The sequence below is a fragment of the Colossoma macropomum genome, unplaced genomic scaffold (genome assembly GCF_904425465.1).
Source record: "Colossoma macropomum unplaced genomic scaffold, Colossoma_macropomum, whole genome shotgun sequence".
Classification (NCBI taxonomy): domain Eukaryota; kingdom Metazoa; phylum Chordata; class Actinopteri; order Characiformes; family Serrasalmidae; genus Colossoma; species Colossoma macropomum.
The window spans coordinates 19,003,486-19,026,436 of NW_023494792.1; the positions used below are offsets into that span (position 1 = coordinate 19,003,486).

At 39.6% G+C, this 22,951-nt stretch overlaps 1 protein-coding gene across 1 annotated transcript in view; it reads right to left on the reverse strand.

The window, feature by feature from the left end:
• kcnq1.2 (potassium voltage-gated channel, KQT-like subfamily, member 1.2) overlaps positions 1–22,951 on the reverse strand; it is a 157,568-nt gene that overhangs the window by 5,334 nt on the left and 129,283 nt on the right. Inside the window, exon 19 of the mRNA XM_036576391.1 lies at positions 4,763–4,983. Coding sequence (XP_036432284.1) covers positions 4,831–4,983 — 153 coding nt within the window. The 3' untranslated portion in view covers positions 4,763–4,830. The remainder of the gene's footprint in view (positions 1–4,762; positions 4,984–22,951) is intronic.

Below are 22,951 nucleotides of genomic sequence, written 5' to 3' on the forward strand. Positions count from 1 at the left end.
AATTCAATTGTTTTCACAGCAGGGGGTTCTCACCCATCCCCTTTTGCCCTTCATTGCTCACTAGCAGCTCAATACAGAGTCACAACATTTCACACACAGAGAACCAACAGTGTCACAGTTATTCTGATAATAGAGTTACAGGGGAATATATATATATATATATATATATATATATATATATATATATATATATATATATATAATATATATATATATTGAGTCTGTTTTCATTCTGCCAATGGAGTGGCCACAAAGTGAAATGCAGAAAGATGCCACTGTGTTATGTTTTTAAATCAAAAAAGAAAACTTGCTCATTTGTATTAAAAGAAAACATTAAAAGGCAAGCTGTCTTCAAACCTTTGAGGGGCAGTGTAGTTGTAACTCCTATGATATGCAGAAAATTTGGATGGGAAAGGGGAACTTTTAAAGATATCCTGTGCCATGTATGATAAGCCAATACTACAATTCTACAATCTTTAACCACCCAGTTTCTCAAAAGATCCCCAAAGCCAAATGACTGGAGGGTGATGCAAACACTGAATGTACCACACAGGGTGTGAACTGTGAAATTTTAGCTGAGCCATGTTCAAAGCCACTGTAAATTACACGATATGCAAACATAAGTCGCATGAGGCACATAATTTGAATATCGGTTGGTATTAAAGCACCAAATTATTAAAAGCATTTTGCTCTTCATGGAGTAATCTTTGATTGTCATGTTGCTTGGCAGCCGTATCCTACTGCTAACAAACTACACTGGTAAAAGTGTTGCTTACTGCATCAGATGCTGCCTTCTGCCCAATGATTCCTGGGATCCAGCTCCCCCCGCGACCCAGAAGGATAAGCAGCTTAGAAAATGTGTGTGTTTTTTAGTGATTTTATTTTGCTTAGCATTGTGCCTTAAAAACCCTTAACCTATAAAATCACTGTAACTTACAGTCTCAAGTGGCTAATCCATTAATTTACTGACCTGAGGAGATGGCCAGTGAAAATTCCTCGATTTCTAGTAACTCCAGAAAGTAAAAACACTAAAGACTGGGTGAGGAATGTGGTGCTTGTGAAGAGATGACAGTGGTCCCCAAGACAACTGTTCAGGGCCTGCTATTTCGAGAGCGCAGGAGTTCAGGGCGTCAGCTGCTACAGCGCGACACCCGCCCCATACACACCTGTTCTTACTCATATCAGCTTTCATAGGGGACCACTGGTCCTTCACAGTGCCCTGAGCCACAGGTGGCCCAGTAATGGACACACTGCTCAGGGCTGTCATCAGGTCATACAGGCTCCAGCAGCAGAGAGGTGGCTCGGCTAAAGGACGGCTCACGGAGCTCAGCATGGAGGCCAAAATAAATGTGAAGACAAACTGAGTTTTTAGCATGTTTAGGCAATTGTGCACAAATGTGAACAGAGGTCAACAGTACTCTGTGGTTGTTTTAGTGACTTTCTTCAAACTTTACATAGTTTTCCACTTACCCCAGAAGTAGCTGATGACATCTTCCAAGTCTGAAGTTTGCTTTGTTAAGCTTTGCACTGGAGCTACAAGGCTGATGTAACCATTATACAGATGTGACCATCAAAAATCACCTTTGCCTAAATCAGGGCTGCCCAAAGTGAAAGTGAGAACACACTTCTGCACATTTTAATGCACAATTCCTGTTTATTTGCTGCATTTAACATTTTGGACAAAAAAATAAAATATTGTAGCAACCCACTACAGGCTGGCACTGCCTCCGAGAAGCTTGGGAGGCGTGGCCATGCAAGCAGCCACGTGCGAAGGCTCATGGTAGGTGTGCTCCCTCCTAAAAAGGGACTTTAATGTTGTTTTAATGTCTTTGTTTGTTAGTGTAAAGTGTGTTTTTGTGGTTTATTGTGTCTGGAGGTGTGGGTGTTTTGTGTTGAGGGTGAATCCTGCGACAGGTGGTGACCTCCCCTACGAGTCCAGTGCTTTGTATGTGCTTTTGTGCCTGGGTGTTTCATAAAGAGCACTTGTGGTGGAAATTGCCCTGCCCTGTGCCTTGCTCTGTGCTGACACTACAATATGTTAAACTCAGCAAATAAACAGAAATGGTACATTAGAATTTGCAGAAAAATACCATATTTAAGTTTGTTTCCTGTAGAGGATCCATTCACTTATTTTCACTCCAATAAAACATGCCAGCAAAGCATGTGATTTGACCAGGGGTATTCAAACTTTTGCATATGCCCATATATAATGCATGGTATATCTTTAAAACTTGAGTTAAACTTTCTTTATTTGCATATTGTTTTGTCTTTTTGCACCTTGGCCCACCACAAACATTGCAATTGGGCTCTCAAGACAAAAAGTTTGGGCACCACTGGCCTAAATCATCCCACACATGGCAAGTCAAGTTATCTCAATTAGACTTGCTGATGTGGTTTCTTACCATGTATGACGCTATATGTCATGTAAACACCATCCCAAAGCCTGAATCATTTTTTTTGTCCACACTTTTGTCCATTTTTATAAATAACAGTATCTATATAATACTAGAAGCTCAAATTACTTTTGCTACATTTGCCTCACAGCTCCAATGTAAGACTAAAGAAGCAAACTTCAGACACCAATCGTGTCTTGGCTGAAATCAATCTGCAAATTTTCCAACACCTCCTTAGCAGGATGTGAACATATTGTGGTGGGACTTTTCATTGATTACTTTAGAGGCTTTTTCTGTTCCTGCTGGCACTTAAGGCAGAGACAAGAATCAAGAATTTCTGACCGTGTAAAGAGTGTTTGGAATTGGTTTTCTCATTGATGTCGGGATTTTATTGTTCCTCCTTAATGTCTTTCCAGAAGCCTGATCTCCAATAGTGAGTCATGAGTGAGCTCTTCAGCCATCAAACAGTCTGTGAAACTGGGGAGTCTCTCTTAACTCTCCACATGAAAGTAGCACAGTGTCTTGATCACACAGTGCTGGCTCTGTAAACATGAGCAGAGGTCTCTGTCAGAGACATAAAACAGGAGACAAAAGCAGAATAACAGCGTGCGTATAGATGTGGAGCCACAGCCCTCTGTAATTGAACATGGCTCCAGACCAGACTTCCTCCTCCCAAACTCCATCCCTCCCCCCCACTGCTCCTCTCTCCCTCGCTCTCTCTCTCCTTGCCTGGCCTTGTTGATCTTGGGACATCCATCGTATTTTTTGGCCTTTGAAGACAAATATAATTGCGTAGAAATTTGAGACCCATTCTTTCTCCACTTGCACTCCACTCAAAAACTTTGTTCAGCAGCAGTGCAGCATTGAGAGTACACCCAAAGAACATTGTACAAATGAAAGCTTAATAACAAGGAAAATACATCTTCCAAATTTTCAAGGCAGTTAGTCATGTTGTTCCCTAGTTTTGATTTCTTTGGGTCATTTCCATAAATGTCTTCACAACAAAAACCCATCATTCACAGTAGCAAACAAACAACACTAACATGTAAAATGTAAAGGCGTATTTTATTTACACAAGTCTCTCATAAGATGAATGAATATATTACACAGTGTCCAGTTGTCTCTGTAAGTCACAGTCAAAACAGCCTGTGCTCCATGATGGTAAATATAAGGCAATGCTACTATATGTACATCTCTTATAAAACTGTACAGAACAATAGTTGGTCAGTCATTCACTGATTTCATTTTCTCTCACCCCTTTTGCACCAAACAAATCGTGGGAGCCTCCAGACGCAGTGAATGATAAAATGAAGGGAGGAAAGGGGTTAGACCTGGCTCTCCTTCACTATTCTCTCTTTCTCTTTCCTCTGAGCTCTCATCTCTCTCTCTGCACACTGTAGTAAATGTTAAATTAACATGTGAAAAAAAGAAAACCACCCAGCAATTTGTTCTGGACTAGGCAAAGCGCCAGCAGCTGAGTGTGTTTGGTGAATGGAGTGCAGCCGCCTGAGTTCGACATACATCTCTCTGTTCCCCCTCGCCCTGCAGTTCTGAAAACAAATCTAGATTTTATTTATTTACTATAGTTTCCTTTCATCAAAACAGTGGCATCAGGCCATCACACCTCACCAGAAATCTTGCATTTAATTAACTAGAATGAGAAAAATAATCACAGGTTGAATGGAATAAAGCTCTCCGAAATTCTCTGAAAATGAATACGCTGTTGAAAACCTTGGCACTCCTCACCGAGTCCACAACCTCAAATAGCTCTCCCTCTTCCTTTCTAATATTCCATTTAAGTCCATTAAAGCCCATCAGCAGTGTTTTGCTGTTTTGATTAGCTGTGCCATAGCTATTTATCAGTGGTGGGTTTAACACACAGACAATGTGTTCGCACTTACTAAATGTGAGGTGTAGATTAACATGGGGAACGGATAATCCATGTTGTGCTTCCTCTGTGCTATGTGAGCTGAGCCACTAGTTCAGAAGCTTAATAATGTTCTTGATGGATATGTGACTGTGGATCTTGCCTTGGTAGCATTTTTGTGGAGCAGTGGTTCCTAAACCAATCAGGATTTACACCTCAAACAACCATATCTTTAGTGCCGCTCCATCTGTACCATAGCAAACTGACGGCAATCGAATAAAGAGAGGAATCTATGAGTGGCTGCCCTTTGCTGAAAGCTAGTAAGGTGTTGAACACGTAGCTCGTTTTCTTTGGAAGAAACAGAGAAACAATCTTTCAAAGCTTTTTTGCCTCTCTTGTTAGCTTGGCTTACCAGTCCATCATCCTGCACATTTCCATCTTACTTTCACATGATTTCATTCATTTTAAAGTTGAAACGTGAAGCAGAGAGAAGAGATAGAACCTTTCCTCCTGGACAATCTTTATCCACAGATGTGTCCCAGTCTTGACCCAGTGTGGCTGTTTCCTGTCTCATTGTCCCTCATCCATGCTGACACCCAGGCGCTTCATGACGGTTACACGGGAGTGGCTGTGGCTTGGTTTCTGAAGCAGCTCGGATTTGGGCTGGAACTGCTCCACCAGGATCTTCAGGATGTTCTCCACCTTCTGATCCATCTGAAGCACCTATACAGCAGAAACATCAGACAAGTTCAATAGTCTGGACAATTCAAGGGGAGAGATGCTGGACTTGGGTCAACTCCACATTATCATATTCATTCAGACACATAAGGAGAAAAAAAAACTCACTGCAGAATGAAATTTAATTATCCTGTCATATGGGGACATAAAATTCTATACAGTGTTTTAGTTGTCCCACAGCATTAAGTCATAGCCCACTTTGTAACACCTGTGGATGATCTGACTGCCTGACTAGCTTATAAATGTGTTATTAGACAAGTTTTTCAGTCAAGTAAATAAGCCCTGATCCAGCTGGTCCTAATACCTTCAACATGAACAGGTGGGCTAGCTTACTGTAGGCTGAAGAGGCCGATATGTGCAAATCCATTGGTTTTTGTAACATTACAAAAACAATTAATTCAAAATGAGTTGCTTTGCTGCTTAGTTTCCATATATGGACTGTGTGGACTGGAAATGAATTATACATTATGTTGAAATGTTAAAACATGTTTACACAAACATTGGATCTAAAAAGTTGGATTTCTATGATATGGGCCCTTTAAGTTGAATAACACTGGTTTTAATGCACATATCAAAAGTGGTCTGCAAGGCACTTGAAAATGTATGATTCTGCTTGCATAATCTTCTAAAGTTGAGTAAATTTCTTTAAAATATACACTCAACTGACACTCAAGACCCTCTGTAAACAATGTCTTAATACTGTTTTTCTAACATAAATTCAGCTACACTGGGATATTTATAGCAGATAACTAAGCTCTGTTTATGCCACCATATCAGGGCACTTTCCTTCATAAGTCACACTGCCTACACACACACACACACAAAAGAAAACAAACAGTGAGTGTAAAACAACAGCCCTCAAAAAGGCCTGAGTTGAGCCAGACTCCATTAACGACAGGCTGACATAAATATAAGTTCATAAAGCAGGAGAACATTCCCTGTCTCCGTGAGGGGAAGTATAAATCTGTATCATAAACATGCCCCCAGTAATCTACTGCATTATCAGCATTCCACCACCATGGCTTTTACACAGATTAGGAATTCCTCCTGATGTACGAGCTGCAGCACTCCGACCCGTGGACATCTCTGGAACATCACGAGCAGAGCAGCTGGACAGAACATGCCCAAAACATACTTTCACCAGCAAATGGCTAGTTTTGGCCAAATGTCATTTCTGAAGGCCATAAAATGCAACATATTGACAAACAGTGTGGTTAATAAGTACACGTTGAGAACATTTCTGTTGTTTTTGGCTCTTAATTCTGGTACATTGGATTTGAAATAAAACATTGACTATGAGGATAAAGCGTCAAGCTAAATGTGACAGTGTTTAGTTTATACTGGGTGAACCATTTAGGAACTAGAGCTCCCTACATAGTTCTCCCCATCTCCCCTACAAATCCTTTCCCAGTTGATCACTGCATTCAGAAAGAAACACATGCGCAGTAGGGTTCAGGTTGGGTGAGATTTTTGGTCCTGAAAACTCCATAGATTTGGATTACTGGCCTCTGCAAGGTGAAAAGCTGAGGTAAAATTCCAGTGGGGGCCACACACTCCCGTATCACAACATTTCACAGATGAGGAGGTAAGTTGGATTATGAGCAGTTCCTTTTTCATTTTAGTCCATACTTTCATCTTTCCATAACTCTACAGCTAAACTCTGGAGCCAAAACACCACAATATTGAGTTACTGTCCTGTTACAAACAGACTCCACTATATATTGCCAATAACTATATTTAATAATAATAAAATAATATTTTCCTTTGCAAAACCATCTCTCTTTCTTTCACAGGAGAATTTGAACGTGGAAAGCCAGTCCTATACAAGATTTAGTAGATCTATAAGCTTTTTGCCAGAGACTTCATCAACCATTGATGGTTTTATACAGAAGAAACTGACCTGAAATTCTAGCTTGGTGCTACAGTTTGACATAAAATGGCCTCTAGAGTGAATCAGCCATGTCTGTACACAAGCCAGTGTGGTTGGCTGTGGTGAAGTTTTGGCACATTGATTGTTTGGGGACACATGATACAAAGACAGGTGACACCTCAGCTGTCCCCAACACATGGGCACAGCCACTGCCCTGACAAACCTCCCAACCTCCCCCCACACATACCCACACCCAATCACAAAGCACCGTTTAGGTTACTCTACGCCACTACACAATAACTGTGCATATTTCAACCATGACAGCTTTGAAGATGCCAATCTTGCATTTAACATGTATTCAAAAAGTTATCCACTAAATTCACCTTAATTTTCCCTAACCCTAACCCTAGCCCAACCCCAAACAACTAACTCTTACTCTGGTCCTAAACCTAACCCTGGTACTAATCCTAACCTTAGCCTTAAAGCAGCTGAGAATCAACCAGTCAACTTTCACCACATAGGTTGTTAACAATTTGAACACCTATAGACAGTCTAGAGGGGCCTATCCAAACAAAGTGGGACCAAAAATTGTTTAGCTATGATACTCGACAGGTTAGAAGCATATCTTTTGCTCAGTTGCGTGTCAGGCAGGGATTAGTGGTGGATGTCCCTGGGCTGTCCCTTTGTGTCCTCTTGGCTCAGGGGACAGGACAGCTGCTGTGAGAAAGACACAGCGTCCGCGTTGATAATCACACACACTTCCCTTCCCAACTCCAACACAACATGCCCTCCAAAACAACCCCACCCCGTTACCTACCACACCCTCCGGCCCTTTGTGTTTGTGTTTTTGTTTACTGTTTAACGATTGTTTCCTTGTTTGCCAGCACACTGACAATGCACCATGGTAACATTTGAACTTGAAGCCTTGACTTTGAACTTAAGAGACTAAAAGAGTACATTAAGCTAAAAGCAGCACTGGACCTGTGTGAAACAGTACAATAAAAAATATTCCAGTATTTCTGTTAGGACAATACAATAAATCAAATTTATGACAAATATTTTATAACCAATTTTAATAAAGATACAGAACACAACTAAGAAGAACTAAATACCAGGCTCTAGAACTAAATACCAGGAGCACATAAGAATTTCATATGGTTAGAATTTTATAACCATTTATAAAGATTCTAAACTTCTAACTACTATTTCTTATTAACTTTATATTCATTGATTTATAAGCCCACATATACAAAAATATATGCATCCTTATTTTTACTATAAAAGCTGTAGGTACTAGTTTGGGAGAAGGACCTTCTTTGTAATTGTCTGATGCATTGGTACTTTTTCACAAGCCATTTTGCAAATATATAACACTGCATGTATTTCAATACATACTGGGTCAGTTTCCCTAACAATGATTAAGTCTAGTCCTTTTCCAGAATGCTGTGATTTACACTACACAGCATCCTGAATAGAAATTCTCCACTGAAAGCAGAATGTAGTCCAGTGCTGGGTTTAATCTCTGTCTGGTAAACCAATCCATGGTGCAGTGCACTACGTATACCCCTCGGTGTACTGACAGTTTACAGAATACAACAGTTTAAACTAAAATAATTCTAGGTAAGCTCCTAGGCATTGATTTACATCTATATACATCCATCTGAACCTATTTATTTTTTATCACACTGTTCTGTGATGTCTAAACAGGCTCCAGATGAGCGAAGGCAGTATGTGTGTTTATGTACATCTGGCTCTGCGCATAGTGAGTAGAAGTTCCAGTTGGCAGGCAGAGAGAGAAAGGCAGAGCGAGAAACATTAGCTGAGATATCCTGGCATCAATAGAAGGCAGTAGAGCATGAGATTAACTGGCATTTTAAAAGCTGAGACAGAAAAGGGAAGAGCAGAAAATATGTAGAAACTAAAACCTGATTGATAAAGAGTATGTTGCCTGAACACAAACATGTGATGAACTTGGATAGAGTGAATGAAAAAAAGGAGAAGGAGGAGGAGAGAGAGAGATTTAGGATGTCTTTGACGCACCGGCTTACTGCTTTACATCCACACAGAGTGCATTATAAAAAGTGTTTGGTGAGTTCAACCTAAAAAATAACTTCATGTGCTAATAAGCATTTAAACTGAAATACTGATTGATGCAAAAAACTGATATGATGCAAAATGCCAAAGTATCAAATGAACAAAAGCAACATTACATCAGTCCAAATCACTTTCTAAATTAACCTCTTTGTCAGCAAATTCCTCAGCCAGAGTAAAGCAGATTTCTGTTCCAAGCCATTTAGGCAAAATTCAACAAAACAGTTAGAGATGGCAGTGATCCAGTACCAGGTCTGGTTATTCAGTCAATATCAGCAGAAAATTCTGAACTGAAAATTACATTTTTCTGAGTCTGATTCAATGCTGTAGCAAGTCTCTCTAGAAATTGAATTTGAACTGATGTAAAATATTTCTTTTTTTCATCTAAACTAACTTGCTTGTTAATACACAAGTCATTTTTCAGTTGCACTGACAAACCATATGAACCGTACAGTTTGAACCTGCAAACCCTGAAATAATCATTTAAAAGTCAGAGGCGTTAGTTGGACACTGCAGGAGTTTTTCAGACCACGTCATAGGCATTTACGCATTAACGTCACACGCACAGCCTCAAAAAGAAGGTCCAGCTCAATGTTTAGGTCTCAAATGCAAAATCAACATTAAACTGATGAGGATATGATGACAATAGTAGATCATTCACTCACATCCTCAGAAGTCACACCCTTCACCAGTTTTTTGAATACTCTTTCAACACACTTGCCATCAGCAGCACTGAAGCCCAACCCATATTACAAAATGTTCTTCCACACATTGCATGGAGAGGCCTTGAGAAGATCTCCAAGCCCCCAAATCTTACATCGTGTAGCTTTAAGTGAAGTGATTCAATGAAAAATAGACCAATATTGGATCTGTATCGGCCAAAAAGCCTCTAAAAATCTGTAAAAACAACACCATAGACATAGTATACACTAAGAGATAATGAGAGAGAGAGGGGGAGAGAGAGGGAGAGAGAGAGATAATGAGAGAGTGTGTTTGTGGAGTTTTCTGTGTCTCTGAACAAAACAGTACTGGGTCAGTTCAGGTAAAGACTTCATCTCCCTGTGTGTGTGTGTTTCCGTCTGCCTCTCTCTCAGTCTGTCCCTGCCAACACACACTCACAGTATATCATTTCATCATCTCTCACAGAGTGAGAGAGAGAGAGACTGAGAGAGAGAGAGAGAAAGACAGAAAGAGCCATGACCTTCTGATGGACGCCAGACAAACAGCACTGTGTGCTTTGGCTTAGAAAAAACAGAAAAGGCTGACATGACATCAGTTCAAATGCTCTTTAGGTGAGCAGACATTTGAAGATCTAGCACCTTAAACTGCGGCTGTATTAGTCTAAAGACTAATTATTCAGGAACTACTCTGAAACTAAAATGTGAGTTATGCTGTGTGTGTGAGGAACTGAACTGTGGGCCCTTTGGGGTTAAAGGGCTGAATGTGGACACTACAGTGTAAATGCATTGTTCTCAGTGACATGCACTGTTTGATTGGCCTAATAAAAATTATTATTGTATATTGCAATGTTTCAGTGACATTTATCTCATTAGCAAAAGCACCAAGTCCTATCAAATCATCATCACATCCAGACACATCACACTCAAGAGATTCAGTCTTCTGAACTTTCTTAGTTGGAGTTCATGCACGATCAGACCTGAACATATCAGAGCTGAGGTAACAGCAAACAGGAGAACGCTACAGAAGTGTGTGTGGGTTGCTGTGAGCTGTGCCTCAGTCACTGTAGAAACCCTCACGGTGAGCAAAGAGCAAGTGCAGAACGTCCAGAGGTCAGAGTCACCACAGCCCAGCAGAACGCACCACATTTAACACTGACACATACAATATGTTCTTTGTGTCGGAAGCACAGAGAAAAAATACTGACAGAGAAAGAGAGAGAGAGAGAGAGAAGCAAAGATGAGAGGGTGTGAGTCAGTGAGTGAGTGAATCAGAACTTGAGAGAAAAGCAGAAAGAGAGAGAGAGAGAGAGAGAGAGAGAGAGAGGGAGAGAGAATATAGAAGGACAAGTGAGTGAGTGAATGAGAAAACTAGAGAAAAGCATAAAAAAGGTAGGCACAGAAAGAGAAATAAAGGTAGGCACAGAGAAATAAAGAGACAGAAAAACAGAGAGAAAGAGGGAGGGAGGGAGGGAGGAGAGAGAGAAAGAGAGAGAGAGAGTGAGGGAAGAGTGAATATAATACTGAAGGGGGAGAGGGTCTGAGTCAGTGAGTGAGTGGGACCCTGAGAGAAAAGAGAGAAAGGGAAAGTAAAGAGAATATAGAATGGCATGAGTCAGTGAGTGAGGGAATGTGAAAGCAGAGAAAAAAGAAAAAGAGAGTAACGAAAATATAGAAGGGTGTGAGTGAGTGAATGAGAAAACGAGAGAAAAACAGAGAAGAAGAAAGGAACTTGGCAGAGCGGAGAGAAGGCTGATGGAGGAGTGGAGTGACTGAGAGTGAAAGAGAGATAGAGGTATGTTTTAAAGAACAGGAAACAGATCGCGAGCACCTGACGCACATGATAAGTATCAAGGCCTTTGCCACGTGCCTCTAAACGGCAGCCAAAGGCTTTCTGAAGGGTTGGGGGTTGGGGGCGGGGTGGGGCTAATCTCTCTCTCTCTCTCTCTCTCTCTCTGCACAGCACACACTCAAAGCTGCTTTTGTTTCTGAGTTACACTCGCGGGGAGGTACAATCAACCCGAACAAACGGCTTTCTTTTACACACATGCACGCACACAGGCACATACACACACATGAACACTCCCATTGATCTTCTTCATTTTGAGCTGTGAAAGAGCTGATTTTAGCCGACTTTGAGACGCTGAATATGATGCATTTGTGTTTGGACTTGCTGCACAGTTCCTGATTTGCATGTTGCATGTTGCATGTGAGTTTGTGTGGGAACAGTGCTCTCTTTCACAAAGCAGAGGGAGTCCATATTTAAAGAGAGAGAGAGAGAGAGAGAGAGAGAGAGAGAGACAGAGAGAAAGAGAGAGGGGAAATAATGGTCCTTCTGAACAACCAACTGCTTATGGCAGACACTGGAACAAGTGAAAACTGTATACTTTTAAATGCTACAATACACCGTCAGAAAAAAGGTTTTGTGCAGGTACATTTTTCATTCATCAAGGAATAAACAATTTAAATGTAACCTCAAAGGTTTTGGTTTTGGTCCAATTGTGAACCTTAAAGAAGTTTATTTTTTATTTGTATCTTTTCATAGCCTAATGTTTTAAACAAAATAATAAAATACCATGGCTGGATTCATGACGACTATGTGTGTCAATACAACTTAGAAGATAAAACAACAGTGGATTATGGTGCAGTTATGTTCCCTGACTAAAGGACCTGAAGTTGTACCCTTGAGGATACCACCCCAGTTACAGTTTAGTACCTTTTTTCTGAGAGTGTACAGGCCTGTGAAACACGCTGCAACAAACCAAAACACTGTGTGAGAAGCAAATTTGTATATTTAGTATAAATCTTAAACGTTTATTCTAAGTCAGGATGAGTTAGAAATCATAAGGCATTTTTCCATATCGTGACATGCGTCCAACTGAATCACGCTGTCAGGGAGAGCAGTTTCTGTCAGTGACAGGTGGGGAAGATAAAACATGGTGTTATTGGTTATTATTATTTTTCCTGCCCACTGGTACACAATTTCATAATCAAAACTCAGAAGACATTTTAGAGGTGGGCACAAGTCATTAGATTTTGATGGAAGACTGTGGGAAAACAAGAATTGTGTCTTTTAAATGATGTAATATGATGAACTAAGATGAAATATGATAAATTATGTCCAGAAACATGAAATTACAAGGTAAAAGAGGTCAGTTTTGATTTCAAGTTGACCCTAAACTTTGTCTTGTGTGTTTGTCTTGTGTGTGTTTGTGCAAATACACAAATGCATAATGAATGAAAGTTTTTATAGGTCGCAGCAATATTCTTTTTTGCTGCAACATATAAATCAGACCATAAACGGTACCATAAAAGGGGAATTTTGTGTTTTGCAACATGTTAATGTTAACAATTCAGCTGAACTATTTTAGCTGAACTAATTCACCACTTATATAATAATAATAAAGTCTGCTTTTCAGGAAGGTTAAAACAAAAAAGATAAAAAAAGAAAAGATTAATTTTTCAGGGTCAGAAAAGACTCTGAAAACTACTGAGAAAACTACACAGAAGCCTCAAAAGCTAAATACAATTTAATTTTTGTCAATATTTAATATGTCCACCTTTTGCATTTTCAGTTCTTCAAAGAAATCTGCAGAGATATTTTTCCACACCTCCGAAGTTCAGTCTTGAAAGTTGTCAGTAATCTCAAACACATTCAACGATGATGAGGTCTGGTCTCTGGGGTGGTCAGTCCACTGTTCTGAGAATGCCAGCAGTTTCTTTGTTTGATTTACAAATGTTCTTCTTTTTTGAAGATGAAAGCTGAAAGTACTGTTTATCTGATGGTGACTGTTTTGGTGGTCTATCAGGTCTTGTATGGTTGTCTAAAGCCCCATTTTCTTTAAATCCTTTAATAATTTTTGGAAACTCCTGATTTTCCTTTGGCTTTCTCCTTTCTCACTCTAGGAAAAGGCTGCTCTTATTTAAAAGCAGTTAAATACAAAGTGTTTCCCAGGAGGATACGTGGCTTAGAAAATGTGTGTGTGTCCTAAGAATGATCATGTCTGTACTGTGACCTGCCTAAGCCATGCTGTCCTTTTCATGGCCTAAATTACTTGCGTATTCACATGAGAACTGCTCTTGAACACTCTGACTTCTAGTCCCTCACGTTCTTTTCTCCTAGTTCATTAGCACTCATTGAATATGTGGCATGAATGGACCTCAACGCTCTTTTTTTTAAAGGGCTCATGCACAGTCGTCCAGTTGGCCCTTCACACATTTGTGCTGCGGGCGGGCAGCTGAGCGTCCTTTCTTTACTGGTCTCTGGTGCTTGCCCAAGGGTGTGGCCACAAATCCCCTTTCATAACCTCTGTGGGGGGGAAGGTGTGCGTATGTATGTGGGTGAGCGCATCAGGCCACTGAAACACTCCTTATTTGGACAGTCTGAAACATGTTCACCAGCCAGTGGCTCTGTTAATGATTGCCGGTTGGGTGGTGGGACTGGTTACAACCAAGTATGATCCATGTCAGTGGATTTGGTTTTAAAGCATATTTTAATTTTTTTTATCTCTTTTTTTACCTTGATTATTAAAGTCTGTCGAAATTGATTCATAGTCTCTCTCACATACAGACACACAGAAACACACACACACACATATACACACGGCCTGGGCTCACTGTGAGCGGCACAAGTGTCCTATAAACGTGAGGGTGTGGGGACAGATGTAGGCTGGTGGGGAGTGTTTAGGCTGATCTCAGAGGGCCGTGTGGTCTCGTATGGTGAACACTGGTGTCTTTATGGACTCACTTACTCTCTCCAGCTGCTCCACCACACTCAGACAGAGCAGAGGAGGGAGAGGGGACTGAACCCAGCTTCAATACACCTCTTTACTGCCATCTTACAGGCAGGATAAGGTTAACTCCTTTATCTCTTTAAGGCTGAGGCAAAAAAGCAGCTATTTCTGCCATTTAATCTGCTCTTCTCTGCTAAAAACAAGATTTCTCAATGTTGTTATTGCATTTATTAGATGTGCAAAGAACATGATCTGACAAAGACAAAAAAATCACAAATTTTTTTATTTAGTTTCTTTCACAAACTAACTTTTTGCACAAGAAAACGCATGAATAGGAATATAAGGTAAGCATCAGCTTTATGCTGAATAAACAAAAGAATGATAAGCTCTTATGGATCAGAAATGCGCTTTAAATGAGCTTAGGCACTCACTTACACTGCAATAAAGGAAGCCTTGTGCTTATTTTATACAGAGATAGAAAACACAGCAGCACGTGGAAAACACTAACTCTACAGGATGATATGTTACACTATGGCCAACATAAACATACACATGCTGTAACTCCTCTAGCAGCAGATTTAAAGAAGTTAAAAGGGCCATCACCAAATTCTCGGAATGGATCACCAGTGAGATGTTCAGTTCCATAGGGTTAGCTCTAAGCTCTTAACTTACAATGCTGAGCAAACGTCAGAGAGCATTATTTGTTTTCTAATTAAGTTTTCAGGATATATTTGAGAAGATATAAGATAGATTTAGATCTAAGATAATGTACTTGCCTAAGGAAAATAAGTGAAAAAAAACAGGAGTTTCCAAAAATGGAAGCTTTAGCGAAAGTTCTGCCAGGACGACTACACCTGCCTTTAAAATGATTCAACTTCTTTACCTATTCTGCTGCTTTCAGGTGCCTAAGTTTGGACATTGCTCTCCTTCCTCCCCACCACCACCACTATCCAGCAGGATCAACGAGGGTCTCGACACTCCAAGACCTGGACTGAGGACGGGGCCTACGCCAAAGGCTCTTTAATTTCTACTGAATTGTTATCTTTCAACTTGTAAAATTCTATTGAGGATATAAAAAATTGTCCTCCTTCACTCTTGCCTCCCAAGTCTTTCTGGCAGAACAAGAGTTCAAATAATGATTAAAAGATACAGAGAAAATGGCACTCCCAACGACCACACAAGACCTGGCAGACCACCAAAACTTTCACCATCAGATAAACAGTACTTAACGCTTTAATCTCTAAAAGATGTATTTGTGATTTCTTGGATCATAAGAAGCAGAAAATGCAGCTGGCCTCTAGTACTGACCTTGTGGAGGTGTGGAAAAGTATCCACAGAGATTTCTTTGAAAACTGAAAGCTGCTTTTTTCCTGATGCAGTATTTTGTTTTCAATGGCTTAATGAATGAAAAGTAAATATAGGGTGGTCTCTGACTGGTGGCACAGTATTGTATATATTAGTTTTGTAGCAATTACTGAGTAACTGAGTTACTGCCTAATAAGCCTAGAGTTGAAGGGATTAACACTATGATTAGCAAAAACACAGATACAGCAATATAATTGTGATGTTTTGTCTTGCAAGATGTTATTGACACTGGCACTATGTTTTAACATTTTCGCTAAATGTGCATGTGTTTTAAACAGATTTCTCCTCAAGTCTGTTAGCATACTGATATACTGGAGTGTCACTACTTTATATCTCCTTGAGAGGGCGCTAATCAGATTGCGATGAGCACTGCGTGAACTAAAGTTAGCTACCTTCAGTGAAGAAAGAATATTCAGTAAGAAAAACACTTACATTTTTCAAATTGAAAAGCCCAAATCAGGTTTTACAACAGTGATGGAACAAACGAGTCAATAACCAGTCTGCAATAAAGACAGTACTGTCTCAAGGAAATAAAGCACACAGACAATACAATACAACAAATGTGCTTCGTCACCTTATTTGTGATCATCCTGATCTTCTGGAAAAACAGCTAATAGCATGACTGTAAATCAGCCTTCACTGAAATATGAGTGGGCCAAATAATCAATTTTGGTGGTAGAGCAGAACTGGAACCTTCGTTATCATGTGTAATGTATCAGAAAAGTATGATATCACAAGCTGATTTCCTCCCTCAGTTAACAGAACATAACATCAGCAACTAAACGTAGTGGAGAGATATGCTGCTAGTAGTGTGCTTTCAGTGTACTGGTACTTCAGTGTAAGTAAAGGGTATGTGAGGTCTAAGGTAATATTGTGCAAGAGAAACTTCATTTCTGTTCATTCTTCCCTCAACCTTTATTACCTCATCAACTGCCAGATGTCAAAGTAAATGTTGACTAATAACTTAAGCCCTATGTACACATGAATAAGACTTCTTTGTTGCTTCAATCAAGGAATATACAAGTGTCACCCAAGAACAAAGGCAGATTTCATAATTTCACCCAATGCTTCCTCAGGTTCTGGCACTAAACACTCAGTCTTGGAATGAGCATCATACTAAGACACTTCGCTTTACACCCCTGGAATTCCCCTGGTGATAAGCATCGGAAAAGGAAACATGAAGCTATTTAATCTGAACATCAGAAGCAAGTTCCATTCTTTTAAGCGTCACTCTTAACCTTTACATTCGTGGTTTATTGGAATAGGTGCCAGGGATGTTCTCTGTTAAGTCCCCAATCACTCAGCACTTTAATGTTTAGGAACACATCATTGATCAGAGTCAACACAACAGGAGAAGACTAGAGACACTGAGAGACAGACAAGCCCACATGTCGGTTGAAGTGTTTGCCCCTATTGAACAAAAAACAGTTTCATGCTTATCCTATGCATGATTTTAGAATGAAGGTGGCTAAGGGTGGGCGATATGATGATATCACTGTAAAAAAGAAAAAAAATAATAATAACGTCTAGCTGCACAGGGTGTAAAACATTGTTCATAAATTTAGAATAAAAAAAGAAAAAGGAGTTAAAAGTCTGGCAGCACAGGGTGCCGAATACTGACCATACATTTAAAAGAGTGCCAGAAAGCATGATCTGAAAAATGGTCAGAAGTCTGTCAGCAACGTAGCCAGTGCAAATGTATTAAATTACAGTTACAATCACAATCAAAAATGTTACATTTTCTCTTTTACCCAGGTTTTCCTCCCAGTTTAGTCATGGACTTCCTATATCTCATAGTTAACACATTTCTGTTATTGGCACAACAGCATTTGTAGATGTATGGCAATTTCTGAAATACTATTAATTATTATTAATTGTACATATGACATTATAGACAGAATCAGTAAGGCGAATCTAATCGCATTCACTGATTTCTTTGGACACTGATTTTTAAAAATACATTGAGACATCCCTTTTTAAACAAACTGGCTTATGAAAACGGTAATAAAAGAGATATTGTTGAGACCCTGACAGGGAATCACAGTTTTGTGTCTATCCATATTCTCACATCACCATCACTTAACTGTAATGCAAAAAAACATGACTTACTTTTATATCAACAAGGGATTTAACCATAACATAATGGACAAAATATAAATAATTGTCATTAACTGTAAATTCACAGCAACTACACTGTTTTATTAAAATGTGAAACACGTGTTAAATTTCACTGCAGACTGCATGTAAATATACATTCATTTTTTTTACGATGTATGTTATTGTTATTGTGATGAATCACTAAGGATGCATGATTGGAATTGGCCAAGATTGGAATCAGGTGATTTTTGCTCCAAATATGCTAATGGCAATCTGCCAACTTATTATTTTGACAGAAAGTACTGAAAATGTGCTAGTGTGTTTTATGTGTTCATGTATCCCTTACAGGGTGAGATAAAAAACAAGCCAATACCAATCAGCCAAAAAAACAGCCATCAGCCAACTTTTCTACACAGAAATCAGAATCAGAATTGGCCATAAAAAAATCACGATCAGTGCATCCATGTAAATTATGCCAAAATACATTTTTTGGTTATGTATATTGTGGGTTTTGTCAGTACTTCCAGAACACTGAACAACTGTACCTATCATAAGAATGATTTAAACCAGTTATAGACAGCCTCTAAACCACAATAAACAGTATAGTAAACTGCATATATTGTTATAGTTATAGTTATAGTTAAGGGGGGGGTGTCTGGCCTTCTTGCTACAGGCAGAAGCTGCCCAGAACTCCAGCCCAAGTTCTTAGAGTTCTCACCCCTCCCTCAATCAGTCTTCTCTCATTCTACCAACACATGTTGAAGGCAAGACCTGAACTCACAAAGTGATGTTTAAATTTTTTCCTAATGCCCACCTTTAAATATGGCATGTCTAGCAGATGTTTGTGCGATATTTGAACGCATTTGTGACTTCACTGCCTCATTTCACATACTATTCACCATTTTCAGTGCACACTGGCTGACTTGAATGCTAAACTAAACTGCATTTGGCTCGGCAATCCAAACTGGAGCAGCTACAGGCATCCATCCTCCACCTGTTTTCTTCCTCACACTCAGCCAGTGACCACAACACCACCCACCGCTCCCCCCGCCCCCGGCCTCCGCCCTCCGCCCTCAGCTGACAGGCTGTAGACAGGTATATTTTTAGATGGTAGGTAAACACACCGCGTGCACATCAAACACTGCCCAGTCTCTCCACCCTCCTCCTTCTCTCTCTCCCTGCCCACTGTCCAGTGGAAGCAGGCCGTCATCAGGCAGATCACTGTCCCCTTTTTAGTCCCTGTGTTGACTCATTATGTCAAAAATAGAGCCTTGCAGGAAACACCTACAGCTCGTAGGTATTTCGAATCCCCAAAGGCAGCATGAAGAGTCTTTTGGAGAGGATGGGCCAATGTAGGTTGGTGGGGGTTGGGGGGGCTGGTAAGTGCTCCAAGTGTTGAGGAGTGCATATTTTAGCCTTTTACAGCTCAAAACATTTGAAACAATGTTTTCAATAATATCAGTTTGGTTGCAGATAAATGTAAAAACAAGGACACCGTAAAACAGCGCACTTATGAAGCATCACCACTAAGTAAGTACGTCGGTCAGTCAGTCAGTCAGCCTGGTCAATGAGGTGCTTCACATCTAAGAAACTATTTGAAGTAGGTGAAGGAATGGATATAACAGTCCTTCAGAGTTTCAACTTTTCAAAGTTTCATAACTAAGCTATAAAAAAATAAATAAAAACAATTTTAGATGTCTTCAGGTTGATGAACAGAGCTGTAGATGATGTTAAAATGACTTAGAAAGCTGAATAGCATTAAGAGTAGACTAAGAAAAGTAATATCCATGTCAAAGATGAAAAATGATTTCATAAAATGTGTAAATAACTAGAGGTTTATAGTATATTACTGACATATAACTTGAAGCTGTTCCCAAAATCATGGAATAAAATATACAAAATGTGCTGTGTAACTAACTGTGTACTTTTGTATACATAGTGTTGTATATACATAAGTTATTATTGTAACATTTACACGATAAGTGATTCCAAATAAAGCACACTGTAATGTGTGAGTCTTTGAGGAAGTCTCTTATGACCTGATCTCCATCTGCACTCATGTGCACTCACCAGAGGAAAAACACACACCCTCATGCAGGACTGAGAGATGCTGGCCACAGGTCAGAGAGCACATTGATTTCACATGACAAGCTGCCCCGCTGCGTACGTACACTGACTAGTTGAACTGGAACACTGAAATCCATTCATACGCACAAATCACGCTGTCAGGTGGCTGAAGAGGAACTCACTCAAACAGAGGACGAGTCTACCATTTTGACTCTGCTTTTATTCTGCTCCACAAGTAATGTGCTGGTGCCTGCTGTTTCAATGTGCCTCCTGTCCACTGTAAAGTAGTCTGGACTCTCTCCGTACATACTGTTCAGAGCTTAAACTGATTGTAATGAGGAAAAAGTAAACATTTTTAGAAGCTGCCAAATCTGAAATCAGGTTAATGCTTTCGCTATAGATTATCTGAGGAAGGCTTTAGCACAGATTTAATTAAAAATCAACTACTGGTTTTTCAGCGATATTTGCCTGCACTTATTTGTAAATTGTTATTTGTTTCCTACACAGTGACTGATTCAATACCAAAGTACTGAAAAACTAATGCACTGAATTTGCTGAATGTAAATCATTTTCACACAAATAAAACATATTTTACCATTAACAGAATTTTCTTGTTCAGTATCTTATTTTTGGCAATAATTGTGTCAACGTAACAGGGGAGAGTGGAGCACAACCTAACATTTTGACTTCTGATCAAATCATTAGCATAAATAGATCAAAATATTTATTATTATTAAATTCCTCTGGGTATCAGTTGCAATTATACAGGGACCAAGATGATGATTAAAGTAATCTACAGTCATCTGCAATAGTTTACGCACCCCTGGTCAAATGACATGTTTTCTCGAATTTACTGAAGTGAAAATTGAAACACCCTCTATAGAGAGCACGTTTTAATGCACAATTACTGTTTAATTGCTGAAATGAACATATTGGGAAAAAACAAATAAAACATGGCCTGTGCAAAAATGCTGCCACATTTTATACTTTATGTTTTATTTTATCCAATATGTTAAACTCAGTAAATGAATAGGAATTGTCCACTAAAATTTGCTGAAAGATCCCATGTTTAAAAAACAACTCTTAAAAACACAACTCAGCATCAGAACAGTGGTTTTAATGGAAAAAACTTGGGTATGTCAAGTTTTCAAGGTGAATCTTGACAAATATGCATTGAATTGCTGCAAATATTTGCAAATGAAGGTTCTATGGTCACCAACATGCTTGTCTAACTATGTAAAAAAATCCATGTTACACTGTACTGTTCAGAGGTGCCCTGCTCTCCACTGCATTTTAGTCATGTCGAAATGATACAGACATTTCACAGAAGTAAACTTAACGTGTTACATTTTCAGTGTTGCCACAGCCGTAACTAGCTATGAGGGCACTGAGGTCCAGGCCCCTGTAGATTCAGAAGTCACGGATTTCCATGAGATTTAATACAGAAACAGTGACGTTCTGATAACGCAGTAGCCTACTTGGGGGTGGAGTGAGACTCATGAGACTCAATCAGGTAGTGACTCTTTCTCAGATGACATCAGACTGTGCCTTAAAACAGCTGTGCTTTGATCACAGACGTTACCACCTGCTATGTTTATCTCTGTACAAGGTTCTATGCTAACGTTACCCTGAATGACTTTTTGAAATGCTTAGGTATGCAGCCCACATACTAAAGGCTAACATACAACCTAGCTATGATGTAAATGTGAAAATTTATGAGTGTAATTGACAGATTATGCTCGTAAAATGCAAATCCCAGAATTCATTTTTTTATTCAGCTGTATTGTGTTACCCACTCATAACATACTACAACAAGCACAAGACTGTTCACTGTTAACTAGTGTTTTGATGGCAAAGAATCATCCAACATAATTAAGAAACCAAAAGGTCCATTAGGCTGTACTGTGTATGAGTACCCTGTCCTCTCTGTTAGCTGGGGTTTGGTATTGACTTTTATAACATATGTTTAATTTATACTTTTTACAGAAATCAAGCACTAACATGTTAGAGAGAAAAAGAGACAGGCAATAAAAATTAGTAAAGGTTTAAACATGAATTTTCAGCTGAAACACATATATAAACAGGGTAACTGGACACACATTAGTTGAACAGTAATAGCTCATTAAGTGATAGCAAAGGTCTATAACAATTATGGATAGGGTAAAAAGGAGCAATGATTTGTTAAAGAAAAAAAAAACACTATTTTTCTCAATTTTCAGCAGTTAGTTTATTCACTATGAGACGTAAGTCACTCTCCGGCCAAATGGACCTCACTAAAGAGTGACAGCCCTGAGTGTGAGGTGTATATGGTAGTACGTATGACCAAGACCAGCCCAGACCAGAGCAAAGCCCCCACTGTACATATACACTGCTCCACACTAACCACGTCCGCACTGCGGATGTGCAACTAAAAGCTGAACTGGAACACATGCTTGTCTTGTTTTATCACTCATCATCTGAAATAAAATTCTTTGTGTGTGTGTGTGTGTGCGTGTGTGTGTGTGGAGAAGGAGGAAGATTTACCGGCGGCTCAGCTTCCTGTGTCTGAGATGACTAATTATCATTGTGCCCTTTGAATAGAGACAGTGTGGGTGTGTGTTTGTGGGGTGTGAGACCTGGCGTTATCCATACACACACACACACACACACAGCTACACAGACATGCGTGTCTGAGCTCAGGGCTGGTGACAGTGCTCTAATGGCAGCTGAAGTTTATTGTGAAAACATAAAGCGCATACTTTAATCACAGAGTCGTACAGAGACACTGTCCCCACTGCAGGACTGCCACGCTCACAGCTCACCTCAACCAGAGACACTGCGCACACACACGCACACTTAGATGAAAAAGTAAGAAAAAACTGCTTTGTTAACTGGTTTGTTAACTTCCAACTAAACAACACTATTTACTAAGGATGCAATGAAAAATTTCAGCCAAAAGAAAAACAGAAAATTTTAAGTGGGAAAAAATAACGAAATGGGCCTACAAGTCCCCACAAGTACACCAGCACCATCTGTAGCTACAGATTTTGTAATGATGTAAAAAAGTGCAACAT